Raw genomic sequence first — 27,032 nt, 5'->3', positions numbered from 1 at the left:
TGTGATTTTTAATACCATTTTCAATGATCTGAAGTAAATACGTTTTGAACTCTTAAGTAGGCAGTGTGTAGCAGAGAGTTTAGGAGCCTGCATTCTGAAACCAAAGTATTCACCTATGCATTCTGACTCCACTCCCCCTGTGCTCTGGACTTTGGGCAAGTTGCTTTGCCTTTCTAAAGCTCGTTTTCTTCTCTATAAAATGGGCAGAGTTTCATACTTCATAGGGTTGTGATCATTGAAGGTGTCAGAGGCAGAATAATGCGGTTATAAAGAGCATGGGTCTAGAGCCATGAGTTTGAATCATGCCTGATCACTTACTAACTTAATTTAACCACTCTTTGCCTATGTTCCTATTTATAAAAGAGAGATTATAATAGCAAATCCCTAGGGTGTTTGTAAGGATTAAGTGAATTAATACAGAAAAATAGCTTAGAAGAAGGTCAAGCACATAGCGAGTGCTCAACAAATGTGAGCTCTTATTATTAAGGGTTTAGGGGCTTCAAAAGTGTGAATGAATTTGGTGGAAGAAGAATTTTTGCTTTGAGTGACCCTACAGTCTAGTAAAGGAGAAAAAACAAGGCATAAGTATTAATAAAAACAAGACAGAATATTATAGGAATTTTAAAAGATGAACAAATAAAGTTCTGTGGGAAATAAAGGAGAAGAGTGTAAATTTCCATGGAAACGTGAAAAGAACAGAACTTGAAGTGACAGTTAAATTCAACCTTACACAGAACATGTAGAATGCATACTTTCTCATTTGGCTGGTTAAATTCCAAGTAATTTTATAATTGACCTAATTGCAAAGAGGTAGCTGAGCAGCACCATATATATAATTCCCTATGGCTGTGGAATCAAGTGTCTGAAGATGCCTGGAGTTATGGATTTAAGAAACAGAAAGGCTGCCATTCTGCCCACCCCTGCCACCTCCCACCCAGTTCCCTTCATCTAGGATTCCCATTGGTGGAGGGAGAAGTGGTTTCCAATTCTCACTTCCCTATTTAGGCAGATCCTCAAGCAGAGAGACTCCTGCCTGTTTTGTTTCTGCTGATATGGGGAAGTAGGTACCTCTAACCACTTCCCTAGGGAGCAGGCACTACTGCTGCCTGAAGCCAAATATCTCTTCCCCAAAAAGGAAGTATAGATTAGAGAGAGGCCCTACTCTGGGTAGCTTGAATAAAATATAAGCCCTGTTTCTCAGTCTTTGAAAGTTGTTAAATAGCAAGAGTTTGGAAATCCCTAAGCTCAGTTCCAGGGCAATCATTTGCATGGACAATTAGTCCAGAGAATTGGAGAGAGCACAGGCTATGGAGTGGCCAATCTTCCTCTGCCACCTACCATCTGCTCCATGTCAGGCAAGTCCCATTTCCTGTCTGCATTTCAGTTCTTTACCTGTGGAATAATAACATTAGCTATAATTCTCTGAGTGCTTGGGATGAGTCAAGCATATTTGAGGTATTATTCTTCCCTTTTCACAAATAAAGAAAATGGAAGTTAAATAACTTACCCATAATTACCCAACAAGAGTCAGGATTTAAATTCAAGTTTATCTCTAAAGGAGCTAGCACCCTTCCCTAAACCTTGCATGTAGTAGGTACTCAATAAATCACAGCTATTAATATTATTATTCCAAAGTGACATTGACCACAGTTATAAGGCCACAGTTATAAGAAAAATAAAAACAGCAGTAGGACCTATTGTCTTTTTTGCACTGCTACAATAAATATCATGTTAAGCTTTGTAGCTAGAACTATCTTACAGAGGAACAGATTTGCTCTTATAAGTATAGCCTGACCAGAACCTTAGCTCCAGAAAGAAAATTCCATTTATGCATGCTGCACTCTTAATATAATAAAGGAGAAAGAACAGTGGCGTAGGAATTAATAGGCAACTTATACTCGTCACATCTTTTATGATTATCTTATTCCATTCTGATGACAACCCCCTTACCTTATCCTAATTTAATAGATGTTTAAAAAGCAAGCTCTGAGTGGAGTAGTGATATGTTTGGCTTAAACTGGCAGTGCTGACTTTAATGTGTTTAGTCCAAATTCCATCAATAAATAACCCAGCAACTTTTGGCAAGACATTTTGCTTGTCTTGGCCTGGAGTTATTTGTCCATAAATACGGGTGGGATGTAGATCTTTTGATTTCTAAGGCTTATCTTCCCTAATTGTTTTGGCATCTTGCAGCCATTAACAATGGCTGCAGGATAGCCCTTTTTCAAGAAGAAACTCACCTCTCTGTGGGGTTGGCTGCTTAAAGTTGTGCTGTTTTCAGCCAAGAGTCTTTGTATATACTTATAGCTATAAATTTGATTACTCTGACAAAATTTGGTAGTAAATAATTTTTCTCACCATTTAGTCCTCTACTTTCGTTCCAGAGAGTTCTCTGGAAGTTTGAATTATGGTATAAACAAAGCAGAATCTTCATGATGTGTTCATTGTCTTTACATATATAGGAGATGTTTGCAGGGCAGTCTTGCAGTCATAACATTAACAGTGCTCACTTGGAATTCATTTATTTTGCATATAGAAATACAACGAAGGGGCTGTCTGTCATCTAGGTAACCCCCAATAGTAATCCAATAGTAATAAGATTGGGATAGTCGGACAAACCATAGGCTATGCTGAGTGGAGAGGGCTGGGCATTCATTTGTCAGAGAAGCTGAAAGATTTTCTTTGCAGGAAGCTGCCTCTTGCCTGCACAGGTGGAACTGTGAGCATGTGCCCAGTCCCATGAGTGGAGGGGATTTATTTTATTTAAAGATACTTAACTGTTTCTAGGCTCATGAAAGACACCAACCAGTAGTAGGGGTCCTAAGCCTAAGGGCTGTGTGTCAGATATCTTTGAAGTGAGGTTATATTGAACCAACACAATGTTTTGTTTTGATGAATTTGCAAGCTTTTGCAGTCTAAGCATGTCTCAGTCAAGCATAGTATCCACTACTCTGTGTTTAGCTGGCCAACTTCATTCATTTACATTGTCTGCTGCTCCTTGAAACCAGGTGGTCTGTCATCTCTGAAAGAGTGGCTCCTATTTGCTGCGCTTTGCATCTTATCCTCAAAACAGAACTGTGAGTTAGATATTAGCATCTCCTATTTATAAGTGAGTAAACTGAGGCTCAAAGGGAAAAACCAGCCCAAGACAAGATAACTAACAAATATCACCACTGATGACTGAGCCTTAAGCCTGCACCCTAATAAGTTTCATTTTACTTGGTTCTGTCTGTGTCATCTGGCCCCTGGGCCTTTTCTGGAAAGTCTATAAAGGACCACTCGAGCCCACGACTTGGACTCACTCTTTCATTCGAACAACAAGACACCTTATTGGTTTTATTACAGATATCATCATCACCTAGCCCTCAGCGACTCAAGGTGTCATTATTTTGCCTTCCTTATACCCACTGTGTTAATTTCTGGACCCCAGGTTTTCAAGCCGTTGACAAATTCAGCGTGTCTATAATGTCTCCTTAGTAATTATCGAAGGAACTTGTTATATTTAGCCAAGAGAATACCTGGGGTGATACTAGCATAATATCTACGTTCAGATAGCTGAATACTCAAGAGTCGATACATGTCTATGGTTCCGAAGGGCAAAGCCAGGCAGAGTAGGTCCTGCAGAAGAATGCCAATTAATCAGGGCTGCCCAGTAATCCTAATGTCAAACCCATGCCCCAGAACCTCGATTTCTCCCCAGACACCAACTGCAAGATCCTCCACGGGGATGTGGGATTTGAGTTTAGGCGCTTGCGTCCCTCTGCAGCCACAGGCCGCAGAGCCCGCCCCCAGGGACCCGCCCCCCGCTCTCCGGGACGCTGGACACGGGACGCCGTCGCCTGGCAACGCAGACGCGGAGCCTCGGCGCGCCCGCAGGCTCTTTGCTCGGAGCTCAGCCCTACATAGATCGGCTTCTGCCATGGCCTCCAAACAAACCAAAAAGAAAGAGGTGCATCGTATCAACTCGGCGCACGGATCGGATAAATCGAAAGAGTAAGGGACCTCTGCCTGCCCATCCCTCCCCTGGCCTACCCCGTCAGCATCACCACTAGCTCTGGGGCTGCCTCCCTGTAGCAGACTCTGCCAGGGCAGAAGTTTAGTGGCCTCCTCGCAGCTTGTCTTCTCTGGTAAACCAGATGCTGGAGGTGCTCGCTCTCATCCTTCTCTCTTGCCTGTCTTGACTCACTTCCTTTCCCAGCGCCCCTGATTTTCTTGCTTTGGGCGTTCGGCTCCCATGGGTGAATCTGCCACCCCTCCTCTTCTTCATAGCCCTCTCAGGCAGTTAGAAAGGCCATAGCTTTCCTAAGAAAGAGGCATCTCTCAAATACTTCTGGTTAAAGCCACATCTGCATGGCCCCGGAAATGATACAGACAGCGAAGCACAGACAGACGTGGACACATTTCACCTTCATGGTGACTTGCTAGTTTGCATCTGCCCAGTCCAACGACTACGACCTTTGATCAGATATAATCAGACATAAAGCGGCTTCAAAACCTTAAAACAGTATAAATGTATAGTTCATGTTACTAACGTTTACTCTGAGAAAGTAAACAGACCCTCGCTCAGGGAATTTTTATGGTGCCTTTGTCCTGGGCTGGTGTTAGGTGTTGTGTCTTAGGATATACTTCCCCATGATTATTATTTTCTTTGGTCTGTTTCCCTAGAGATATCCAGTTATCCAAAGCATAGGACTGGGGCTGTTGTTTGAACTTACACCATTTCTAACTTTCATTCCCACTGTGAGAGAATCCCAGCTGCCAGCCCTGCTTCAGTGGGAGCATTCATGTTCTTCATGCTCTGCCTGATAGGGAGGGCGATGCAATCAATCATTTCAAATTGAATTCTTACATCGTTGATGCCTGTTTCTCCATTTCCTTCCCTGGCTGAAGAATTCCACATTGGACTGATCCCTAGGATTTAAACTCTTTTTCTTTGTGAATTCTTCTCCCAGACTCATTCCCATGTCTGTGAATCTCTAGTCCCTCAGTTCTAACCTCTCTCATAAGCAGGTTTCCAGTTACCCAGCAGATAATCCATTCCTTTTACTAGCTTAAATTTTAGATATTACATATGTAAGTAATATTACATATATAATTTTATATGGATATTACATATGTAATTTTAATAGGATTGCTTTACTTCTGTGTACCAAAGTCAGGTCTTTTCAGCATTGTCTAATGGCTTCCATTCCTCTAGGTCCAAGGCCGAGGAGGCCCTTCAGAATCAGGCCTCTATTACTTCTCTAACGTTACCTTCCACTAGCCTTCTCTCCACTCCCTGAGTCATCTCAGGATTGTTCCCACCGCAGGGCCTTTGCACTTGCTGTTTCCCCTACTGGAAAGCTTTTCTGCTCAAATATCCATATGGTTTTCCCTCTCCCCTCCTTCAGGAGTTTACCTAAATGTCATTTTCTCCTGTTAGCTTCTTTGGCCACCTGATTTAAAATTACAACCTCTACTTCTCTGCCAAAATAAAACAAAACAAAATGAAGCTCCCTGTCTTCCTTCACTGTTTTATTTTTTTCGTTTACTTTTTTTTTTTGCTCATTTAACATGCTATATATTTCACTTTTTAAACACTACATTTTTTTTTTTCATTTGTCTTCCCAATAGGGAAGGCAGGGATTTTCCTTTTCTATTTTACATACTGTTGAATTCTTAGTACTTAGAGTAGTTCCAAGGTCATACATAGTAGGCACTCTAAAGTGTTTAGTGAATGAATGAATGACTCTCTTAACTAGGAGATATTAAAGGATTGCAAAAGAATTTTGAATACACCCCCACCACGCACACACACACATACACACACACACACACACACAAATAACTAAGTCACTGATGGTTACAATAATGCACATTGAAGGCTCACCACTCTTTAGGAGCTTCGGGAAAATCTTGGACTTTAATGAGTTTATATCCTGAAAGAGATGTGACTGTTAACTCCCATAAAGAAACTTATCAAACCAGACACCATAAAACACATTACTTGCCCCGATCCTGTGATGGTTGTATTACACAATAGAAATTAGATCCCCACTGGTAAGATGCAAATTCTCTTCTTCCTAAGACTTCCTATTTCTTTTTGAGATGGTAATAAATGTCTAACATTTTTTTTCTAGAAAATATCTGAATTATATCAATAAAAGTGTATGCATACATTTATGAAAATAGAAGAAATAGAAGAGGAAGGGCAAAGAGTTACTTTTAAAAAGCTAAGATTTGTTAGAGACTATTGAGCATCAAACACCAAATCATTAGATTTTTCTGCAGCATTAAGTGATTGGATGTTAAGTTCATTATAAATCAAGTCTATCCTCTAAGTTTAACTGAAGAATTAATCACAGAACCTAAGCTAACCCATAGTTGTAGGACAAAGTGTTATTCAGTATGAGGCATAGGGATCAAAGTCTAGCAAGGCCCTAGTATGATTGTTATTTAAAATACACTGGGAGATTTAGAGTAAGTTTTTATGTCATTTTACCACACCTTGTGTTTACGTATCCAATAAATGCGACCAACTCTAACATGGTCCTGGATACAGAAATAAAAGAAAAAGTCTTCAGAGCCTTGAAAATGGCTATGCAATAGAATCTTACTCTCCTAGAGATGCCATCTCTGACAGCTCTCTTTTGCCCTAAAATTATGTGTCAGACTGGGAATAAGTGCCATGTTTGGCTTTTGCCCCAAATGGCAACTAGCACATTTAAAAAGTCACCATGTGTTTATTAAATGAGCTCATAGTTTTGTTATCCACCTTGGTTTTCATTCCTTCTGAATTTGATTGAAGCCCAATTCTCCTTCTCTTTCCTATTTGATCTGCTCTTGGCAAAGTTCAAAAACTGAGATGTTACAACTGATTATGGTAGAATCATCTATGTTCATATTCATAAGTAAATATAACTTTGAATCACCAAGAAAAATTATTCTAGGTAACTAAGCTGTAAATTTTTACATTAGATTAAACAATTTCTATTTTATCTATTTCCTAGTTCTCTGTATCAGCCAGTATGAAATCACTATTCTAGGATTCACTTGGGCATCAATTTTTTGACAATGGACAAGTCATTTTCTATTCTGACATTTAGTTTTCACTTCTTTAAAGGGAGGGTCCTTTAATTAAAATTGCTCTTACCCCAGCATGTCCTTTTCTCCCTTCCCTGCTTTATGTATTCCTCCAGTTCTAAACTTCCATGATTCTATCAGATATATTTTTTAACTTCACTGGGTCCATAATAAGTGAGGGGATTTTGTTATAGTAGAATGTTTAAAACCATGATTTAACTGATTGTTCTGTTATCATCTTTTAACATAACAATTTTTAACATAAGATAACTTAAGATAACTTTAACATAACATCACAACTGTCACAGATTATAACTCCTTGTCAGTATCTTAGTTTGAGCTGCTGTAACAGAATACCATAGACTGGGTAGCTTACACAACAAACATTTGTTTCTCACAGTTCTGGAGGTTAGAAGTCAACAAGCAGGGTGCCAGCATGGTCAGGTTTGGGGAAGGCTCTCTACTTCAGGGGTCCCCACCCGCTGGGGCTGCAGACCAGTACCAGTCCATGGCCTGTAAGGACCTGGGCTGCGCAGCAGGAGGTGAGAGGCAGGGGAGTCAACATTTCCACCTGAGCTCCCCATCCTGTCAGATCATCAGCGGCATTAAATTCTCATAGGAGCGCAAATCCTGTTGCAAACTGTGCACACAAGGGATCTAGGTGGTGTCATCTTTACAAGAATCTAATGCATCCCCCTCTCCATCCATGGAAAAATTGTCTTCCACGAAACTGGTCCCTGTTGCCAAAAAGGTTGGGGATAGCTGCTCTACTTAATTCACAGATATCCGTCTTCTTGTATCCTCACATGCTAGAGAGAGAAGGCTAGTTAGTTCTGTTACTTTTCTTATGAGGACAATAATCCCATCATGAGGTCCCACCCTTATAACCTAATTACCTCCCAAGGGCCCCATGTCCTAATACCATTCCATTGAGAATTAAAATTTTAAGATGTGTATTTTGGGAGAGGAGACACAGATATGCAATCTATAATATAAACTAATAACAATTAGCAATTATAAATGAATTTAAATTAATTGATCAATCTAATTGATTTGAAAACTAATAGGTGCTACAAAGATTCATTCACCAATTAGATGCCACTGGAAGGATTTTTAGTGATATCAAGACAAAAATTTGATCTTCTCGGAAGTACTAAATATAATTCTTTGTGTATATCATAGACAAGACAACAGAGACAAAAGGAGTCATGCAGTTTAAGTATTGACAGTATTAATGCATACACTTTATACACTAAAATACTTGGAACCTTAATGGGAAGTTTGAGATAGGGACACAATTTGATATTTATACTCATAAAATTTTTTTCACTTTCAAAAGGACATTCAAACCAAGATTGAAAAACAGGTAATCTGTTAAACTAATAGGAACCATATAGCCTTGCAGATTTGTAATTATAAAATAATATTAAGCCTCTTTCAAAAACAGAATGAAATATATTTCATAATTTTCAAGTTAATCTAACTTACGACTAAAACAAACATCTAAATTTTATAGAATTTTCAAAAATGATCAACATGTCTCTCTATATGAAATTTGAAAATGATACTATTACAAAAGCTGAATTCAAGATTTAATACAACGAAAACAACATAAAATAAAGGAATAAATATCTTGCTGTCTATTAGATTAAGTGAATTGTTTCTTGGTTGTCTGAGGCCCAAAAGAGAGATGATCCAATGAAACTATGCAACAGAGGTTGGTAAGTAATATGTTCCTCTACCTGCAGCGTTCAGAAAAGAAACCTCCCCAGAGTCAGCAGGACACATTAGGGAGGTGCTCTCTGTAACCCCAGGTCCAGTTCACATAGCTCACACCAGAAGGCAGAGGTAAGAGGTGAAACTGTCAACAACCCAGGGGTCAACTGAGTGATTCCCCCAGGTGACCTGTGTGGAGCTCAACAACTATAGTCAATTAACAAGTTTAAAAGGTCGGTTGGAGCAAGCATCCCCCAAAGTTCTACAATGTGGCCGAGGACTTTGATTGTACATTGTTCTTTTTTTAATAGTCATTCCAAATATTGTGAGATGCATTGTTACAGGAAGCCCCTTGCCCTCCTAAAAGCTACCCCACTTCTCTCTAAGGAGAATGGCCCAGTCCTCTCCCACGTCCACAAAGGGGAGGTGATAGCATTGCTTTTGTGTAAATTATGTAATGCAAAATTTTTTAAAACTTCGCCTTAATACTTTTGTATTTTGTTTTATTTTGAATGATCAGCCTTTGTGGCCCCCTTTTTTTGTCCGCCAGCTTAAGATGTATGAAGGCTTTTGGTCTCCTTGGGAGTGGGTGGAGGCAGCCAGGGCTTACCTGTACACTGACTTTAGACTAGTTGAATAAAAGTGCACCTTAAAAATGAAAAAAAAAAAAAAAAAAAAAAAAAAGGTCAACTTCAGTGACAGAAACTTTCCCAGAGAATAGCTTATTCTTTATGCTTATTTCCCAGTTATTTATTGAGAATTGCCCATGCTTAACTCACTGGTAGGCCCTAGACAATAAGGAATTCTGAAACATGATGCTTTCTGTCAAGGGATTTATACTCTGGGGCCAGGGAAGGGAGGATTCATAGCGAAGTAACTAGGAAATATAGAGTAATGCCACATTTGACAGGAGAAACTTGTAGAAGTCATAGAAGGAATCATGCATTGGTGTGGGGGTAAAGTAGAGAAATCACGAGACTCCTAAAATGAGGGCTGTAGGAGTTAGAGGAGAGGAAGAACACTTCCAGCTGGGGCTGGTTTTTCATTGCGTCTGTCTAATAGCCCCTCTTCAATTTCAAAAGGCACATGTTAGTGGGGCAGTTAGTGCAGGCAGCAGGAATGTGGGGCACAGGTCATCCAAGTTGAATCATAAAGCATCTAAGATGAGTATCCAGCAGAATGACAGGGATAGATTAAGGAATTCAAACTATATGTAGTGGGGAAATACAAATGGTTTCAAATATCAAAATGGTGATTTATGATGTATAATTTGACAATTGCATGGAATTTATGCTGGATTAGGAATCAAGGTAGCAAGAAATAGTGATGGTCTGAGATAATGGGAGAATGCGTGATTCTTGGTCCTCCTGATGATAGTGAGGAACATATCAAAAGTGATGTGAGTGTGCACTGTGCACAGCAGATCTGTAAGGTGATTGTGGTCAAAGACTATACAAGCCAAATTTCCAGTCTCCAGTTGCAGTTTTAATATATGATGATGATGTCCAGACCAGGATGCCATCCTGTCTGAAAAAGAAAATAAACAGTGTGTAAATAAGATTCAGTGACAGATTTCTGAAGGCCTCGCCTTATTTATTTTGCATTCTCTCCAGGGCCTGAATATATATTTTATATTATATATTTCATAAAAATTGTTGTACTTCTGTTGTTGCTTCATGTGTTAACAAGCTCTGTTATTAAATTCAAGAAGGTTTAGGATTGTTATACGCACCCAGTGAATTTTCCTTTTTGTCATTATGAAATCACATTCTTTTATTACTGGTAATATTCTTTTCTTCTGAAATCTACTGTTTATGTTTCTTTTGTTTAGTGTTAATATGGCATATATTTTTTCATTCTTTTATTATTGATATCTTTATAAAGTAGATTTCCTAGAGATAACACGTAGTTGGTGGTGTGGTTTGGACATTTGTCCTTTCCAAATATCATGTTGAAATGTGAGGTGTTTGGGTCATGGGAGTGGGTCTTTCGTGAGTTTCATGGTGCCTTCTCTGCGTTATAAGTGAGTTCTTGCTCTGAGTTCACATGCAATATGGTTGTTTGTAAAAGTGTGGTTCCTCCCCTTTCTCACTCCCTCTCTTGCCATCTGACATGCCTGATACTGCTTTGCTTTCTGCCATGAGTTAAAGCTTCCAGAAGCCAAACAGATGCCAGCACCACGCTTCCTATACAGCCTACAGAATCATTAACCAGTTAAACCTCTTTTCTTTATAAATTACCCCGTCTTCAGTGTGTGTTCCTAGCAATGCAATAATGGACTAATACAGTTAGATCTTGTTATTTTAATCAATTTGACATTCTGTTCCATATATTGGGTTAAATCACATTTAATGTGATTATTAATATTGCTAAAACTGTTTAAATTTATCATTTTGCTATTCGTTTTCTTTTTTTCTCTCTTTCTTGTGTTCTTATCGTTTTATTCCTCTGCTATATTTTGGATAAATTATATTTTAAAAATTCTACTTATCTCCTATATTGGCTTTTTGCTGTATCTATTTGTTTTGTTATTTTGGGTATTTCTGTACCGTTTATAATACATCACTTATCACACTCTACCCTCTTGTGATGTTATATCAACTCACATAGAATATAAAAAACATAATAGTATACTTATCAACTCCAAGCACTCTGCTATTATCATCATATATTTGATGTTATGTATATTATAAACCTCGTATTACATCATCCGTTTATGTAAGCAGTTAATTATATCACAAAGATACTTTTAAATAAAATAACTTGTATGTTTTGCCATGTATTTACTATGTAAAATTATCTTTATTTGTTTGGCAGATCCATATTTCCATCTGCTATCATTTTTCTTCTGCTTGAGGCCTCCTTTTATGTTTTTATTGTGTTGACTATTTTCTGCTGATGAATGCTTTTAGCTTTTTTATGTCAGAAAAAAAGCACTTACGTCCCTTTTACTTCTAATAGACATTTTCAATAGGTGTAGACTTTTAGTATGACAGATTTCTTCTTTTCTTTCGGTTCTTTAAAGATGTTGTCCATTATCTTTTCATTTACATTGTGTTTTAATGAGAACTTTGCTGTTCTTTTCTTTTTTCCTCTGCATATAATGTTTATTTTTACCTTTAACTGCTTTTAAAATCCACTGTTTTTAAGTTACCTCCTTGTATTGTAACTTGGCATGGTTTTTTTCAATCTTTCTCGAGTTTGAGTTTTATTGAAATTCTTAAATCTGTAGGTTTATAGTTTTCATAAATTTTTAATGACCATTATTTCTTCAAGTAGTATTTTCTGTCTTTAATCCCTTCTTGGTGACAATAATTACACTTATATTCGACTACTTAGTTATGTCAGAATGTACTGATGCTCTGCTTATTTCCAATTTTTTTCTTTTATTTTTTATCTTCTAAAATTCATTAATCACCTACAATGTCTAATCCACCATTAATACTCTTGTGTGTTTTCTGTCGTCTCATTTTAGTTTTTATTTAAGGTATTTCAATCATTTTTTTATCTTCCTTGTCTCTACTTAACATTTTGAAAATATGGAATTCAGATATTAGTTTGGTGCAAAAGTAATCGCTGTTTTTGCCACAGCAACTACTTTTTGCACCAACTGAATATAATAACTATATTAGTATGATTGTTAGTTAATTCTAACACCTGTGTCAGTTATGTGTTTAAGTCAATCGTTTTTGTTGTCGTCGTTTCTCTCCATTAGTCATATGTTCTTATTTTTTTATGCCTGGTAATTTTTTATTTTATGACAGACATTATGATTTTATCTTATTGGATGCTGGATATTTTTGTAGCCTTATAAATATTCTTGAGTTTTGTGCTAGGGTACGTTTAGTTGCTTAGAAACAGTCTGATTCTTTCATATCTTGCTTTTAAGATTTGTTACGTGGAACCAGAGCCATGTTTAATGTAGGGCCAATCATTCTCTGAGTGAGGCAAGATACTTCTGCCTCTCTAGGTGAAGCAAGATACTTTTCCCAGTATCGTATGGGGCTGGGCACAGTAATACTAGTTCTGGTTCAGCGTGAGTCCTCAGATTCTCTCAGCTACTTTTTTCCCCTGGCTTTGTGTAGCTTCCTCATGCACATGTGCTAACAAGTACTTTGCTAAATATTCATAGGTGACTCTATTAAGATCTCAGGAGTTTTATCTGTGAAACTCTCTTTTTTAGGATCCTGTCCTTGAAAGTCTACCTTGCTGTCCCCCAAACACTCATCTCCTTCTGTATGCAAGAAATATGCTGGGATTTGCCTGTGCTACCTTGCAATCTGAAAACTCTCTCAAGGCCATATGTTGTGGTCGTTAAAGGGCTCACATCATTTGTTTCTCATCTTTCAGGGACCAATGACTTGCATCATTTCGTGACCATGTCTTTAAAATCAATTTCCTGTATTTTGTCCAGATTTTGGGTTGTCTTAGGTGACAAAAATCCAGTCCTTGTGACTCTAACTAAGATGGAAGGGATATTCCTCAGGCTTATTGTTTAAATTTTATATTTGTTTTTAAATATTAAGATGATAGATTTTAAAGTCGTATTTACAAGCATGTATTCACAAATAATATATCACACGTTTGGATAGAAGTTTTTTATTAAATATGGAATCTCAAATTGAATATAATTGGCATTGTATATTATATTTTTTAAAATTATTTTTTCTTTATTAGAAACATCTCCATATAAGAATTTTCATTAGAAGGGTGCAACTTTCAGATCTGATGAAAATGACCTTAAATTTTTTAAATTATTATCATTATTGTGCTCATTTTTAAGATGTATTTCAACTTCAGTGTTCCTCAAGCTTTACATTTGGAAACACCATAAATATTAAATAATATATATCTAAGAATAAAATGTTTATCTCTATATAACGAGCAAAGTCAACACTGACTAGAAAACAAAGTTCAAACTCCTCAGCAAGGCCCTCAGTGAGGAGCTTCCTGCCTACCTTTTGTTTTTCTTTAACCTTGTTTCCTCTTCCCTGCGTTATACTATAAGCTTGCATAGTAGTGAACAGCTTATAGAACTCTGCACCTATTCGGCTGTTTCTTGCCTCTGCACCGTCTTGTATGCTGTTCTTTTCTCTTAGTGATGCCCTTTCTTCCTTTTTTAACTTGGAAAATTTGTAGTTATCCTTCGAGGCATGTCAGATGCTATTTTCTGTAAGAAGTTTCTCTGAATTGCCTCACACTGGGCACAATGCCCCCTTCTTTATCACCTGGGAAAGCATCCATCTCTGCACACACCATTTCATATTGAAATTATCTGTCTACATGTTTGCATTCCTAAAAAATTCAGAAAGATTTAGGAACTGGCAATATGGGAAAATAAATGTTACCAAATTTAAGAAAATTCAAACCTGAAATAACTGGAAAATCAGAGTTACTCACACAGTTAATTTATTTACATAGCAATATGCCCAGATACTAGTAAATTATTTAATTCATTAAAATTGCAAATTGTATTAAAACGTTCAAAAATAATATATTATGAAAGTATAAGGTTAAAGGCCCTTCCACATACAGTGAGTTTAAATATTGAAATATTTAAATATTGAAAAATCATCTTATTCTCAGAATTAATGAGATCAGAATAATGCACTTTGAATACTTAAAAGATCTCAACTATGCTAGAGCAGTGGGTGTATTCTGCCAGTGGACTTCAAAGGCAACGGTGCTGAGAGTTTCAAAAGCAAGAGTTTACATGGTCATTTGAAGTCCACAGTATACTTCACCTTGAGCTGCATTTCAGCTTTGTTTATGTTGTGTGTATAACACTGTAGGTGATCTATTGGGCTAGTACGAGACACCTCTAATGAGAGTCTTTTTAAGTCATCTTCAATGTAGATGGACACATATTTGATGCGTTACAAGGAAAGTAGGCCAATTAGAGATAAAGCTTAATAGCTTCAAGGAGGGAGCTGGAAGATTTACTTACACCTGACAGTGAAGAAGCAAAACATAATCTTAGTAAAGCCCTTATATTTACGAAATGATATCTTCCTTTAAATAAATAGATTTTCAGATTTTTAGCTTCCTGAATGAAGTAATTTTATGCTGGTTTTGATGGACAAAATCACCAATTTATTTTTATCTGTAGGCTTGTATCAATACTCTATAAAACAGAGATGTTGTAATATGCTAATTTATGCCTTGATTTTTCCATTAATACTATGAAAAAAGCTTCATTTTTCCCTGAAAACTATTCTAGTCATCCTTACTCCTTTATAATACCTTCTTACATGCTACTTAGGAACCCTCTTTAACAATGTATAAATTTTCAGACTTTCTTTTCTAGGATGATATTAGATTAATATTTTAAAAGAATAACAATACCTATAAATGTGTGTATAAAGAAAAAAGCTGGCTAGGCGCTGTGGCTCGTGCCTATAATCCCAGCACTTTGGGAGGCCGAGGCAGGTGGATTATCTGAGGTCAGGAATTCGAGACCAGCCTGGCCAACATGATGAAACTCCACCTGTACTAAAAATACAAAAATTAGCTGGGCATGGTGGCAGGTGCTTGTAGTCCCAGATACTCAGGAGGCTGAAGCAGGAGAATCACTTGAACCCAGGAGGCGGAGGTTGCAGTGAGCTGAGATCACGCCATTGCACTCCAGCCTGGGCCACAAGAGTGAAACTCCATCAAAAAATAAAAATAAAAATAAAAGAAAGAAAGAAAGCTGGGCAGGATTGCACATGCTTGTAGTCCTATCTACTTGGGAGGCCAAGGTGGAAGGATCATTTGTGCCCGGGAGTTAGAGGCCAGCCTGACAAAATAGTAAGGCCATAAAAAAAGAAGAGAATACAAATTCTTATAAATATGTATATAAAGAATAAAAGCCAGGCATGTTGACACTCCCTGCTACTTGGGAGGCTGAGGTAGGAGCATCATTTGTGCTCAGGACTTAGAGGCCAGCCTGGGCAACATAGTGAGACCCTGCTTCTTAAAAAACAAACAAACAAACAAAAAAAGAATAAGGATCTTCAGGATCCAGAAGTGAAGAGAAAAATTGATGATCAGAGTGCTATGGCTCTGAGGGAAGTCCTTATCAGTCTTAAAAAATTGGAATCTTTTGTTTTAATATATACAGGACATGGTCTTGTGCCCAAAGGAGGAAAGGAAGTATTCCAACCTTAGATGAAAATATGGCTTTCCAAGAGTTTAATTCTCTTTAAAGAGATGAATGAGAAAATCCACCTAAGCACAGAAAGATTATAAGAAAGCTAACTTTTCCCTGAGACTTGCATGCATTTGTGACTTGCTTTTACATTATCTGTGGGTTCCTGGATGGCTTATTCATTTGGGATTTCTGACAGAAGAAAACTCAATGTTATATTGAAAGAACATCTTCTCAACACAAGATTACCTTGGAGGAAGAGGATTGGAGGAGAAGAAAACCCTGATAAGGATAAGGTCATAATTAAAGAATATACAAGATATTGGCAAAAGTCATAACAAACAAGAGAATCAAAAGTTGAAAATTTAAGACAATAGAAGAATAATCTGTAATATAGCATACAAGTGCTTCTGATTAAAGATATGAAAGAGGAAATCCAAATCCTAAGAGTATAATTGCACTCTTTATTTGAGCCAATGCTATAGTATCAAAAAACCAAATCTCAGTGACTTAACACTACAAAGAATATTTCTCATTCATACCAGAGTGTGACCAGGTATGTAGTGTTGGCTTTGCATGTGCTGAATAAGAGTTCCTGACTCCTTTCATTTTGTGTTATAACCATTTTGTAAGGTGTCCTTATAGGACTCAGACAGACATTGAGCAGGAAGAGAGGGAGAAGTATCTCACAGAATGTTTATGAACCCAAAGCTGGAATACAACATAACGTAGTGCTAGCCAAACTGCAAAAGAAATGGAAACAGGATCGGTAGGCCTCTGGTCAATCTCTACCTACAAATAAAAATTTGACAGAGATTCAATTAGATATTATCAGAAATGTAAATTATAGGCATTCATTGTTTCATTTCATATAAATAGATGATAGAGAGATCAATTTATTACTTTGTCCAGGTACCATCCCAGTTACTGGAGACGGAGGAAATGAACAAAAAATCCAATGTTCCTACCACGGTGGAGTTTACAAAATCCTACCTGTGGAGGCACACAGTGAGCACATAAATAAAGGATTAGTGAGAGTATTGAGTAGTATAAAAATGAAGCAATATGAAATGATGCAGAGAAGTGCCTTGCTATAATAGGGTGTTCAGGAAAGTCCTCCTCCAGCCCTCACCTCCAGGAAGTGATATTTGAGAGATGTTTCCTTGTTGCTAAATTCAACATTTACTTGTTTTCACTTTATCATGCTTGATCTGTTAGCTGCATTTAGGTCTCCTGCTCATGTCCTCATTAAAAAAAAAAAAAATACTTCACTTGGTTTCCAAGTTATCTCCTTCCACTGTGTTTTTCCTACCTCAGTGTATTAGTTTCTTATGGCTGCTAGAATAAAATATCACAAACTTAATGGCTTCAAACCACATACATTCATTGACAAATTCATTTGGAATTCTCGAGGTCACAAGTCCAAAATGGGTCTCACTGAGCTACCAACAAGGTTTCAGCAGGGCTGCCTTCCTTTCTGTAGGCTCTAGGAGAAAATCCACTTCCTTGCCTTTCCAGCTTCTGGAACTTGACCACTTTCCTCTGCTTGTGGCCTCTTTTCTCTGTCTTCCAAACCCAGCAATTTTCCCTTTTTGCTTTCTTCAGTAGTCACTTTTCCCTCTAACCTCATCCGACTCCTTCTTCCACTTTTGAGCACTCTTGAGGTTACTCTGGGATCCCCAGATAATCCAGGATAATCTCTCCATCTCAAGGTACTTAATCACATCTACAAGCTTCCGTTTTCCATGGAGGGTAACAAATCCACAGCTTCCAGGGACTAAGATGGGTATGTATTTGAAGTAGGGGTTGGTGGTTATTCTGTCTGCCACATTCAGTGACTGCTTTCTTTTCTTAGTGTTCACAGTTATTTCCTCCTAATCTCTCTGACCCTTACATATAGAGTACCAGGGCAGAAATACAGCTCTGTTGATTACTAGAGTATTGAAATATTTTTATATTTCTCGGTAAGTAGTCTTAAAAATTACCAATAACTCTTGAGTTCCAGACATTTCTGCCTTTTGCCCTAGGTCCCTGACTTTCCCTGAGGACTTTAAATCTTTGTTCCTGCTACATAAAATACAGAATAAATGTCTGGCTTAGTTGGAGGCTTTGAAGACACTGACCCAGCATTGTGGTCAGGGTCCATTTAGAATTGTTCTTGCTCAATCTATACCAGCTGCTAGCATCCCTGGGTGTGCCCCTTCCTTAAGTAGTTATTTTCTTGACGATTTCATCCAGTCTTAAGACTTTAAATACCACCTAGATGCTGATGACTCTCAGAGTTTCAGTTGTTGTCCAATTTTTTCTCCCAAACTTCAGAATCTGACATCTAATTACCTACTTAGTATCCTCAAGGCTGTATTTTTGGCATCTAAAGCACAATCTTATTTATCAGTGCACTGCTGCTTTATGCCCCCTGCCTCAATTTTTCTTCATACCACGGTGTTCTGTTGATAAGGAAATATCAACTCTATCTGCTTTCTCTATCTTAAAGTATATGCAGAATCTATTTCTTGCCTTCTCTTCAGTCACCAAGCCAGTCCAAACCCCCATCAGTTCTCTCCTCTTAATTCAAAGCATTTTACATTGTCTCCCTTCTTCCTCTGGTCTTTTTCAACATAGCAGCAAGAATGATCATCAAATTCTAATAATACCATTTTAGACCCCTGCTCAGAACCCTCCTTTGGCTTCTTATCTCACTCAGAATAAAGACCCTCCCCCCGCCTTAGATCAATCAACTTCCATTGCTTTTCCTCCCACTCACACAGCTTAAGGCACACTGACCTCCGTATTATTCTTAAACTAAGTCAGGATGTCCTCTGCACCTGGAATACTCTTCCTTCCTGTATCTGGAGCATTCTTTGATGGATAGTCACATAGCTTGATCCCTCACTTTCTTTTATTATTTAAATATTGCCTTACTATAGACATTTTCCTTAACCATTGTTTTAAAAACTGAGTACCTTAACTCATCAGTTCCCCTGTACTGTGTTATATTTCCCTTTAGGAGTTTCCTGTTTGAATACAATCACATACCTCATAACAACACTTTGGCCACTGATGAGCCTCATATATGAGAGTGGTCATCTAGTAAACTAAGGCTAATTTATTATTGAAGAAAGAAATTGTTTTTACAAATTTAATGTAGCCTAAGTGTACAATATTTATAAGGTCTTCAGTAGTGTACAGTAATCTCCCAGGCCTTCACAGTCACTCTCAAATCACTGACTCATTAAAAGCAACTTCCTGCAAGCTCCACTCATGGTAAGTATGCTATACAGGTGTACCATTCTGTTTTAACTTTTATACCGTGTTTTTACTGTATTTTTCTATGTTTAGATGTGTTTGGATACACAGGTGCTTACCATTGTGTTACAGTTGCCTGCAATATTCAGGACAGTAACAGCTGTACATGTTTATAGCCTAGGAGCAATAGACTGTAACATCTAGCCTAGCTGTGTTGCAGGCTATACCAGTTGTGTAGTGTGCTTACTAGGTTTGTGTAAGCACACTCTGTTGTTTGAAGAACAACAAAATTGCCTAACAATGGATATCTTAGAATCTATTCTTGTTGATAAGCAGTGTGTTACTGTACACTGTATATTTTACTTAATTTATGATATTTAATTTGTATCTAGAACCCACTAGGATATAAGCTGTATAGAGATTTTAGTCTGTTTTTTTTTTTTTTAACTGCGTATCCCACCCACTGTCTATAGGCAGGGTTTTAGCCTCACAAGTCGTTAAAAACTTGAACATTAAATAATATACCTATTTTACACTTTAAAAATCATGAAAATGAACAAAAAGTAGCATTCAAGGTTTAGCAATATGGGAATTGTAATACACATATATTTAAAGTAGGAAACAAGCCCAACTTTTCAGTAGAAAAATAGTCAAAATCTATCACAAACCTTAAATATGCGTACACTTTGGTATAGGAAGGCTCCTCATTAAAATCTATCGTAACAAAATAATGTGAATGTACACAAAGATTTTGCAATAAGAACAACCACCATAGTCTTGTTTATGAAAGTGAAAAATTTTAAAATTTTAAAAATCGACCCCCCCCCCAAAATTTCCAAATATAGAAGCTTAGTTAAACGAAATAAGGTATATTTGTACAAGAGGATCTTATACAATCCTTAAATTAGTATTTAGATAAATATTTAGAACTTGAGAAATATTAACAATATGCTGATGAAGTGGTAAAAAGCAGTTTACACAAAGTATATGCAAAATGATTTAATTTTTGAAAAAATGTATGTAGACTGATAGATATATAGATGGGATTCTATATATCAGTCTGAGAATACAGCTATTTATCAACTATATGTTGTTTGTGTTCATGATATTTGATAATACTGCATATCTTTTTTTAAAATTCTTACATCAGTAAGTAGGGACTAAGGCTCCACTTTAGCTTATGAAATAAACTCTTTGGGTTTATTTTAGTCTTTAGAAACTTAATATGTAGAAGCTGCCTAGCTACAAGTATGATTGTATTAAAAATGTAGTTAGTATGACTCAGCTGAGAAGACAAATTTATGTTATGCAGTTAATCCAATATTTGATCTCAGAGATTTTAATTAAACCTAACCCACCCACTCTCTGTCTCTGTCTAGTTTCTATCCTTTTGGCAGTAATGTACAATCTGGTTCGATTGAACAAAAGAAGGGGAAATTCCCAATCTGGCCAGAGTGGAGTGAAGCTGACATAAATTCAGAAAAGTGGGATGCAGGCAAAGGTGCAAAAGAAAAGGAGAAAACAGGAAAAAGCCCTGTATTTGTAAGTAGATGTGAATGTGACTAGGTTTCATTTTGGTTTTTAATTTTATAATGGAATGAGATTTGTAAACATAAATAGGTATTCATTCTTCTCCATAATCTGCATTCAAAAGGGAAATTTTTTATTTGCGTATCGGCCCCACCTCCCAACACTCCCACTTTGTCTTTCCAAGCCTTAGTCCTGATCTTTGGTGAATCATATTTGGGTAAATTGGAAGAAAGAGATATTACCAAAGAATCATAATGAAATAAAGGAAAAATTAAGAGATAGGGCAGGTTAGCCAGTCAACCTTGGACAGAGTTTGGAAACAGGCATTTATAAAGAGTAGTTAAGAAAATGAAAATCCACAGTGGACTCGGAAGCTGTGACCGGGAGATAACAGGAAAGATAATTTTTTAAAAGAAATGTTAACTGTGAGATGAAAACTGGATTCCTCCTCGTATCTCCTCAAGATATGTGAATAAAGATCCTCACTGCTCTTCGTTTACTTTTTGTCACATAAACATGGCATGTCCCTGATATTGGCGCTAAAATGTAGAATTTCTGCGTTTTCCAATTATATTACTTTATGTTATTTTGCCTATTTAAAAATGTTTATTTCTAAAGACTTTGACGTTGAGGCTATGGGTCTGACTTTCATTTAAAATATGACCTATTTATTGGGTGCAACAATTCATTTAAAAATATTTATAGAAAACAATATAATTTTCAAGACATAAACATAAGTGCCAGAAGGGTTTAGTTGAACTTTACATAAAGCATTCTGAAATAGTAAATCTTAGCATGTACGTTTTGTTCACAAAATATTGTATCACAAATTGCATGATTCATATTGGTCAATTTGTTAACAAAAGGTACTCAATAAAGGTATTGCTGACTCTGTTAGCACCTAAACAATTTCCAAATTAGCAACATGTAAGGGAGCAAATTCTTTGCACCACATCTAAAATGATTATGGAACTTCTAGATGCAGAGGGCTTTGAATTCTCTGGGTTCAAATGAAAATTGGCATATTCTATGTATTTTTTTCAGTGATTCAAAACTTATGGGGAGAGAGAGAGAGTGTGTGTGAGTGTGTGTGTGGGTGTGTGTGGGTATGTGTGGGCATGGGTGTGTGTGGGTGTGGTAAAACCTAGGATAGAACCTTACTTTCCACTTCCAGTCTGTCACAATCTCATCCATGGCTCTTGAAGTAGTAGCTTCTTCACTGGAGTGAGTGGTAGACAGTGTCCAAGCCTTGTGATTGCATCTGCATGAAATGGCTGCATGGTAGCTCTTAGCCCTGATTTGCAGCATCCATATTTTATTAAGATTAATTTCCTTAAGCATCCAACTATAACAAGTATCCTGGGAGTTTTGCAGAAGGCCACTTCCCTAGATATGAGGCTAGTCATCAGGAAATCAGCCTCAGATGAATTCACCCTTCCCTCTAAGTTCAGAGAAAGGTCTCACTTCTTTAGCTAAATGATGAGAACTAAAGGATGTGATGGGTGAATCAAATTGTGAATATATTATGCAGTACTGTAAGGTTATTATAAGGGACACAGATGAGAAAAATAATGTGGAAAGATTACCCTTAACTTCTTAATGAGGGAGGCCCAAATCCTGGGGAAAGGGAATCACAACAAGATCAGTTCCACATTCACCTTGTTCTTTGTTTATTTATTTTTTCCTCTCTCAAGTACATTTATTAATTCAAGGCATGAAGATTAGGGATCAAGCACAAAGTAGTGTCCTGGGACCTGTATCAGTTTCTTGAGCTGGAGAGACAAAGGATATTGCCTAGGGCTGCTAAAGCAATCCAAACTCGAACCAAAACCCCAGGGCTAATGGCAGAGAAACAATCTCAAAATTTTGCATATAATTTTATTTTAAGATATATACTCAACTCCTAAACTATGTATGAAAGATAAGCTATGGAGCAAATGAGTAAACAGCAGCAGCTTGAAGGCAAAATAAAAAACGATTTAATGGTACTTTGGAGAGAAATTTAGGAACATCAAGCTAAAGGGACCCCAATAAACACTCCAGCTTTTTTAGACAGTGCACCAGACCAGTTATAGCATTCTGTATAAAGTAAGGGAAAACCAAAGTTACACCAGCCCTACCAAATCCTGAAACCCAGTGTTGACTGAGTCAGGTACATCTTGTACTCTGCCTGCCAAAAGGAAATAAATTCTCCTCTCTGGAATAACACATCATTATCTAGAGCCCATATTTTTATACTCAGTGTGTATTATTCATTAAAAATTATTAAGCACGTGAATTCTACCAGATGTACAAAGACAAGCTTCTACCATTCTTACTGAAACTATTCCAAAAAATTGAGAAGGAGACACTCCTCCCCAACTCATTCCATGAGAACATCATCATCCTGATAACAAAGCATGACAGAGTCACAACAACAACAAAAAACTTCAGGCCACTATCATTGATGAACATCGATTCAAAAATCCTCATCAAAATACTTGCCAACCAAATCCAGCAGCACATCAAAAAGCTAATCCACTATGATCAAGTAGGCTTCACTCCCAGGATGCAAGGTTGATTCACAATAAATGTGATTTATCACATAAACACAACTAAAGACAAAAACCACATGATTATCTCAATAGATGCAGAAACGACTTTTGATAAAATTCAATACCCCTTAACCTTTTCCCCATTTGCAAAAAAGTGCAGCTCACTTCCAGCATTCATTTAATTTTACATAAACATACTCTTTGAGGCTGATGCAAATCTGACTGATTTTCAATGTGAAAATAAAACATAAAAAGCTGTTCTTACAGCAAAGACTTGGAACCAACCCAAATGTCCAACAATGATAGACTGGATTAAGAAAATGTGGCACAGATACCCCCATGGAATACTATGCAGCCATAAAAAATGATGAGTTCACGTCCTTTGTAGGGACATGGATGAAGGTGGAAACCATCATTCTCAGCAAACTGTCGCAAGGACAAAAAAGCAAACACTGCGTGTTCTCACTCGTAGGTGGGAATTGAACAATGAGAACACATGGACACAGGAAGGGGAACATCACATACCGGGGCCTGTTGTGGGGTGGGGGGAAGGGGGAGGGAGAGGGATAGCGTTTGGAGATATACTTAATGTTAAATGCTGAGTTACTGGGTGCAGCACACCAACAAGACACATGTATACATATGTAACTAACCTGCACGTTGTGCACATGTACCCTAAAACTTAAAGTATAATTTAAAAAAGCTGTTCTTAGAGTTATTTCTAAACAGAACAACAGAACTTGTCTCTAATCTTAATGTAACAGAAATGTATATGATGATCAGTTTAATAATTTTCATCATGTGATGAATTTCAAAGCACAGCACAACACAAAGTGCAGCATCACCTTCTGCAAAAAAAAAAAAAAAAAAATGCATTTCTCTCCAGATGGTCTTGCCATCCTTGCTGTTGTGCAAGCCTCAAACTTTGCAGTGACTACTTGGATTTCATTTCATTTCCCTGATATTGGTAATAGGCTTTTGGGCAAAATGATTTCCAGACAGGTGAAGAGGTGCGGCATCACCAGAAGAGGGTGACCTTGAAGATGTTGCTGCCCTGGCTTGTGATGCTTTTCCAGCATTTTTTTAATCAACGGGAATCTGAGGTTTACATGGGTAATCATGTGCTCTGGATTGTCCTTCTTGAACAGGATGTAGGAATTCAGTACTTTGATATTTAGAGGTGGCGAAAGAATTTCTTATACCAAACGTGTTTTATCTTGGGATAAACACTGCAACTGCAAGCACTGCTGGTGAGTATTCTTGGGTGCAAATGGGAAATGGTTAAAAACTCTCAACAAACTAGGTATGAAGGAACATACCTCAAAATAAAAAGAGCCATCTATGAAAAACCCACAGCGAACATTATACTGAATGGCAAGAGCTGGAAGCATTCCTCTTGAAAACTGGCACATGACAAAGGTGCCCTCTCTCACCGCTCTTATTCAACACACTATTGGAAGTCATCCAGAGAAATCGGGTAAGAAAAAGGAATAAAGGGCACCCAAATAGGAAGAGAGGAAGTCAAACTATCCCTGTTTGCCCATGACATGATTTTATATCTAGAAAACCCCATAGTCTCAGACCAAAAGCTTTTTCAGATGGTAAACAACTGCAGCAAACTTTCAGGATGCAAAATCAGTATACAGTGCTCACTTCAGCAGTGCATATACTAAAATTGGAATGATACAGAAAAGATTAGCACGGCCCCTGCACAAGCATGCCTCCTGCACAAGCATGGCACACAAATTCGTGAAGAGGTACATATTTTTAATTAAAAATCTAACTTCACAATTGAAATAATTAGAGAAACTAGAACAGATTAATCCCAATGCTAGCAGAAGACAAGAAATAATGAAAATTAGAGCTGAACTGAAGGAAATTGACACATGAAAAACAATTTCAAAGATCAACAAATCCAGGAGTTGTTTTTTTGAAAAAATTAATAAAATAGGCCACTAGCTAGACTAATAATGAAGAAAAGAAAGAAGATCCAAATAAACACAATTAGAAATGATGAAGGGAATGTTACTACTGACCCCACAGAAATAAAAACAGCTATCAGAAACTACTACAAACTCCTCTATGCACACTACAAAACCTAGAAGAGATGGGTAAATTCCTGGACACATACACCTTCCTAAGACTGAGCCAGGAAGAAACTGTTTTCCTGAACAGACCAATAACAAGCTCTGAAATGGAATCAGTAATAAAGGGCCTACCAACCAAACAAAAGCCCGGGACCTGATGGATTAACAGCTGAATTCTACCAGATGTAGAAAGACTAGCTGGTACCATTTCTACTGAAACTCTTCTAAAAAATTGAGAAGGAGGGACTCCTCCCCAAGTGATTCTATGAAGCCAGCAACATCTTGATAACAAAATTTGGCAGAGACACAACAAAAAATGAAAACTTCAGCCCAATATTCTTGATGAACATCAATGCAAAATTCCTCAACAAGATACTTGCAAATCGAATCCAGCAGCACATCAAAAAGCTAATCCAACATGATCAAGTAGGCTTCATCCCCAGGATGCAAGGTTGGCTCAACATATGCAAATCAATAAATGTGATTCATCACATAAAACTAAAGACAAAAACCACATGGATATCTATATAAATGCAGAAAAGGCTTTTGATAAAATTTGACACTGCTTCATGTAAAAACCTCTTAATAAACTAGGTATTGAAGGATCATACCTCAAAATAATAAGAACCATCTATGATAAACTCACAGCCAACATTATTGAATGGGCAAAAGCCAGAAGCATTCTCCTTTGAAAACCACCATAAGACAAGGATGCCCTCTCTCACCACTTCTATTTAACATAGTATTGGAAGTCCTAGCCAGAGCAATCAGGCTAGAGAAAGAAATAAATCACATCCAAATAGGAAGAGAAGAAGTCAAACTATCTCTGTGTGAAGACGACATAATTCTATATCTAGAAAACCCCATAGCCTTGTCCAAAAAGCTCCTGCAGCTGATAAACAACTTCAGCAAAGTTGCAGGATACAAATTCAATGTATAAAAACCACTAGTATTCCTATACACCAACAATAGCCAAAATGAGAGCCAAATCAGAAAGGCAATCCATTCACAATTGCCACAAAAGGAAGAAAATACCTAGGAATTCAGCTAACCAGGGAGGTGAAACATCTATACAAGGAGAACTACAAAACTGCTCACCTGGGAAAACATTCCATGCTCATAGATAGTAAGAATCAGTATCATTGAAAAGGCTATACTGCCCAAAGCAATTTGCAGATTCAATGCTATTCTTATCAAACTACCAATGACATTCTTCACAGAACTAGAAAAAACTATTTTAAAGTTCATGTGGAGCCAAAAAAGAACCTGAATAGCCAAGGCAATCCTACGAAAAAAAAAAAAAAAAAAAAAAAAACCTGGAGGAATTGCGCGACCTGACTTCAAACTATACTATTATACAAGGCTATAGTAACCAAAGCAGCATGGTACTGATACGAAAACAGGCACACAGACGAATGAGGCAGAGTAGAGAGCCCATAAGTAAGGCCACACATCTATGGTCATCTGATCTTTGACAAAACTGACAAAAACAAGCAATGAGGAAAAGACTCCCCATTCAATAAATGGTGCTAAGATAGCTGACTAGCCATATGCAGAAGATTGAAGCTAGACCCTGTTCTTACACCATACACAAAAATCAACTCAAGATGGAATAAAGACTTAAATGTAAAACCCAAAACTATAAAAACCCTGAAAAACAACCTAGGCAATACCATCCTGGACATAGAAATGGGCAAAGATTTCATGACGAAGCCACCAAAAGCAATT

General features: G+C 37.3%; 1 protein-coding gene and 1 pseudogene across 1 annotated transcript in view; both read left to right on the top strand.

Annotated features, from left to right (window-relative positions):
• The first annotated feature begins 3,894 nt into the window (after positions 1 to 3,894).
• Positions 3,895 to 27,032, top strand: part of LOC116463107 (androglobin) — a 183,641-nt gene continuing 160,503 nt past the window's right edge. The window contains exons 1-2 of the mRNA XM_032146070.2: positions 3,895 to 3,993; positions 20,533 to 20,695. Coding sequence (XP_032001961.1) covers positions 3,920 to 3,993; positions 20,533 to 20,695 — 237 coding nt within the window. The 5' untranslated portion in view covers positions 3,895 to 3,919. The remainder of the gene's footprint in view (positions 3,994 to 20,532; positions 20,696 to 27,032) is intronic.
• On the top strand, positions 24,863 to 24,986 carry LOC116463114 (U6 spliceosomal RNA; annotated as a pseudogene).

The sequence above is a fragment of the Hylobates moloch genome, unplaced genomic scaffold (genome assembly GCF_009828535.3).
Source record: "Hylobates moloch isolate HMO894 unplaced genomic scaffold, HMol_V3 SCAFFOLD_27, whole genome shotgun sequence".
NCBI classification, from domain to species: domain Eukaryota; kingdom Metazoa; phylum Chordata; class Mammalia; order Primates; family Hylobatidae; genus Hylobates; species Hylobates moloch.
This window is presented reverse-complemented; position numbering and strand designations above follow the sequence as displayed.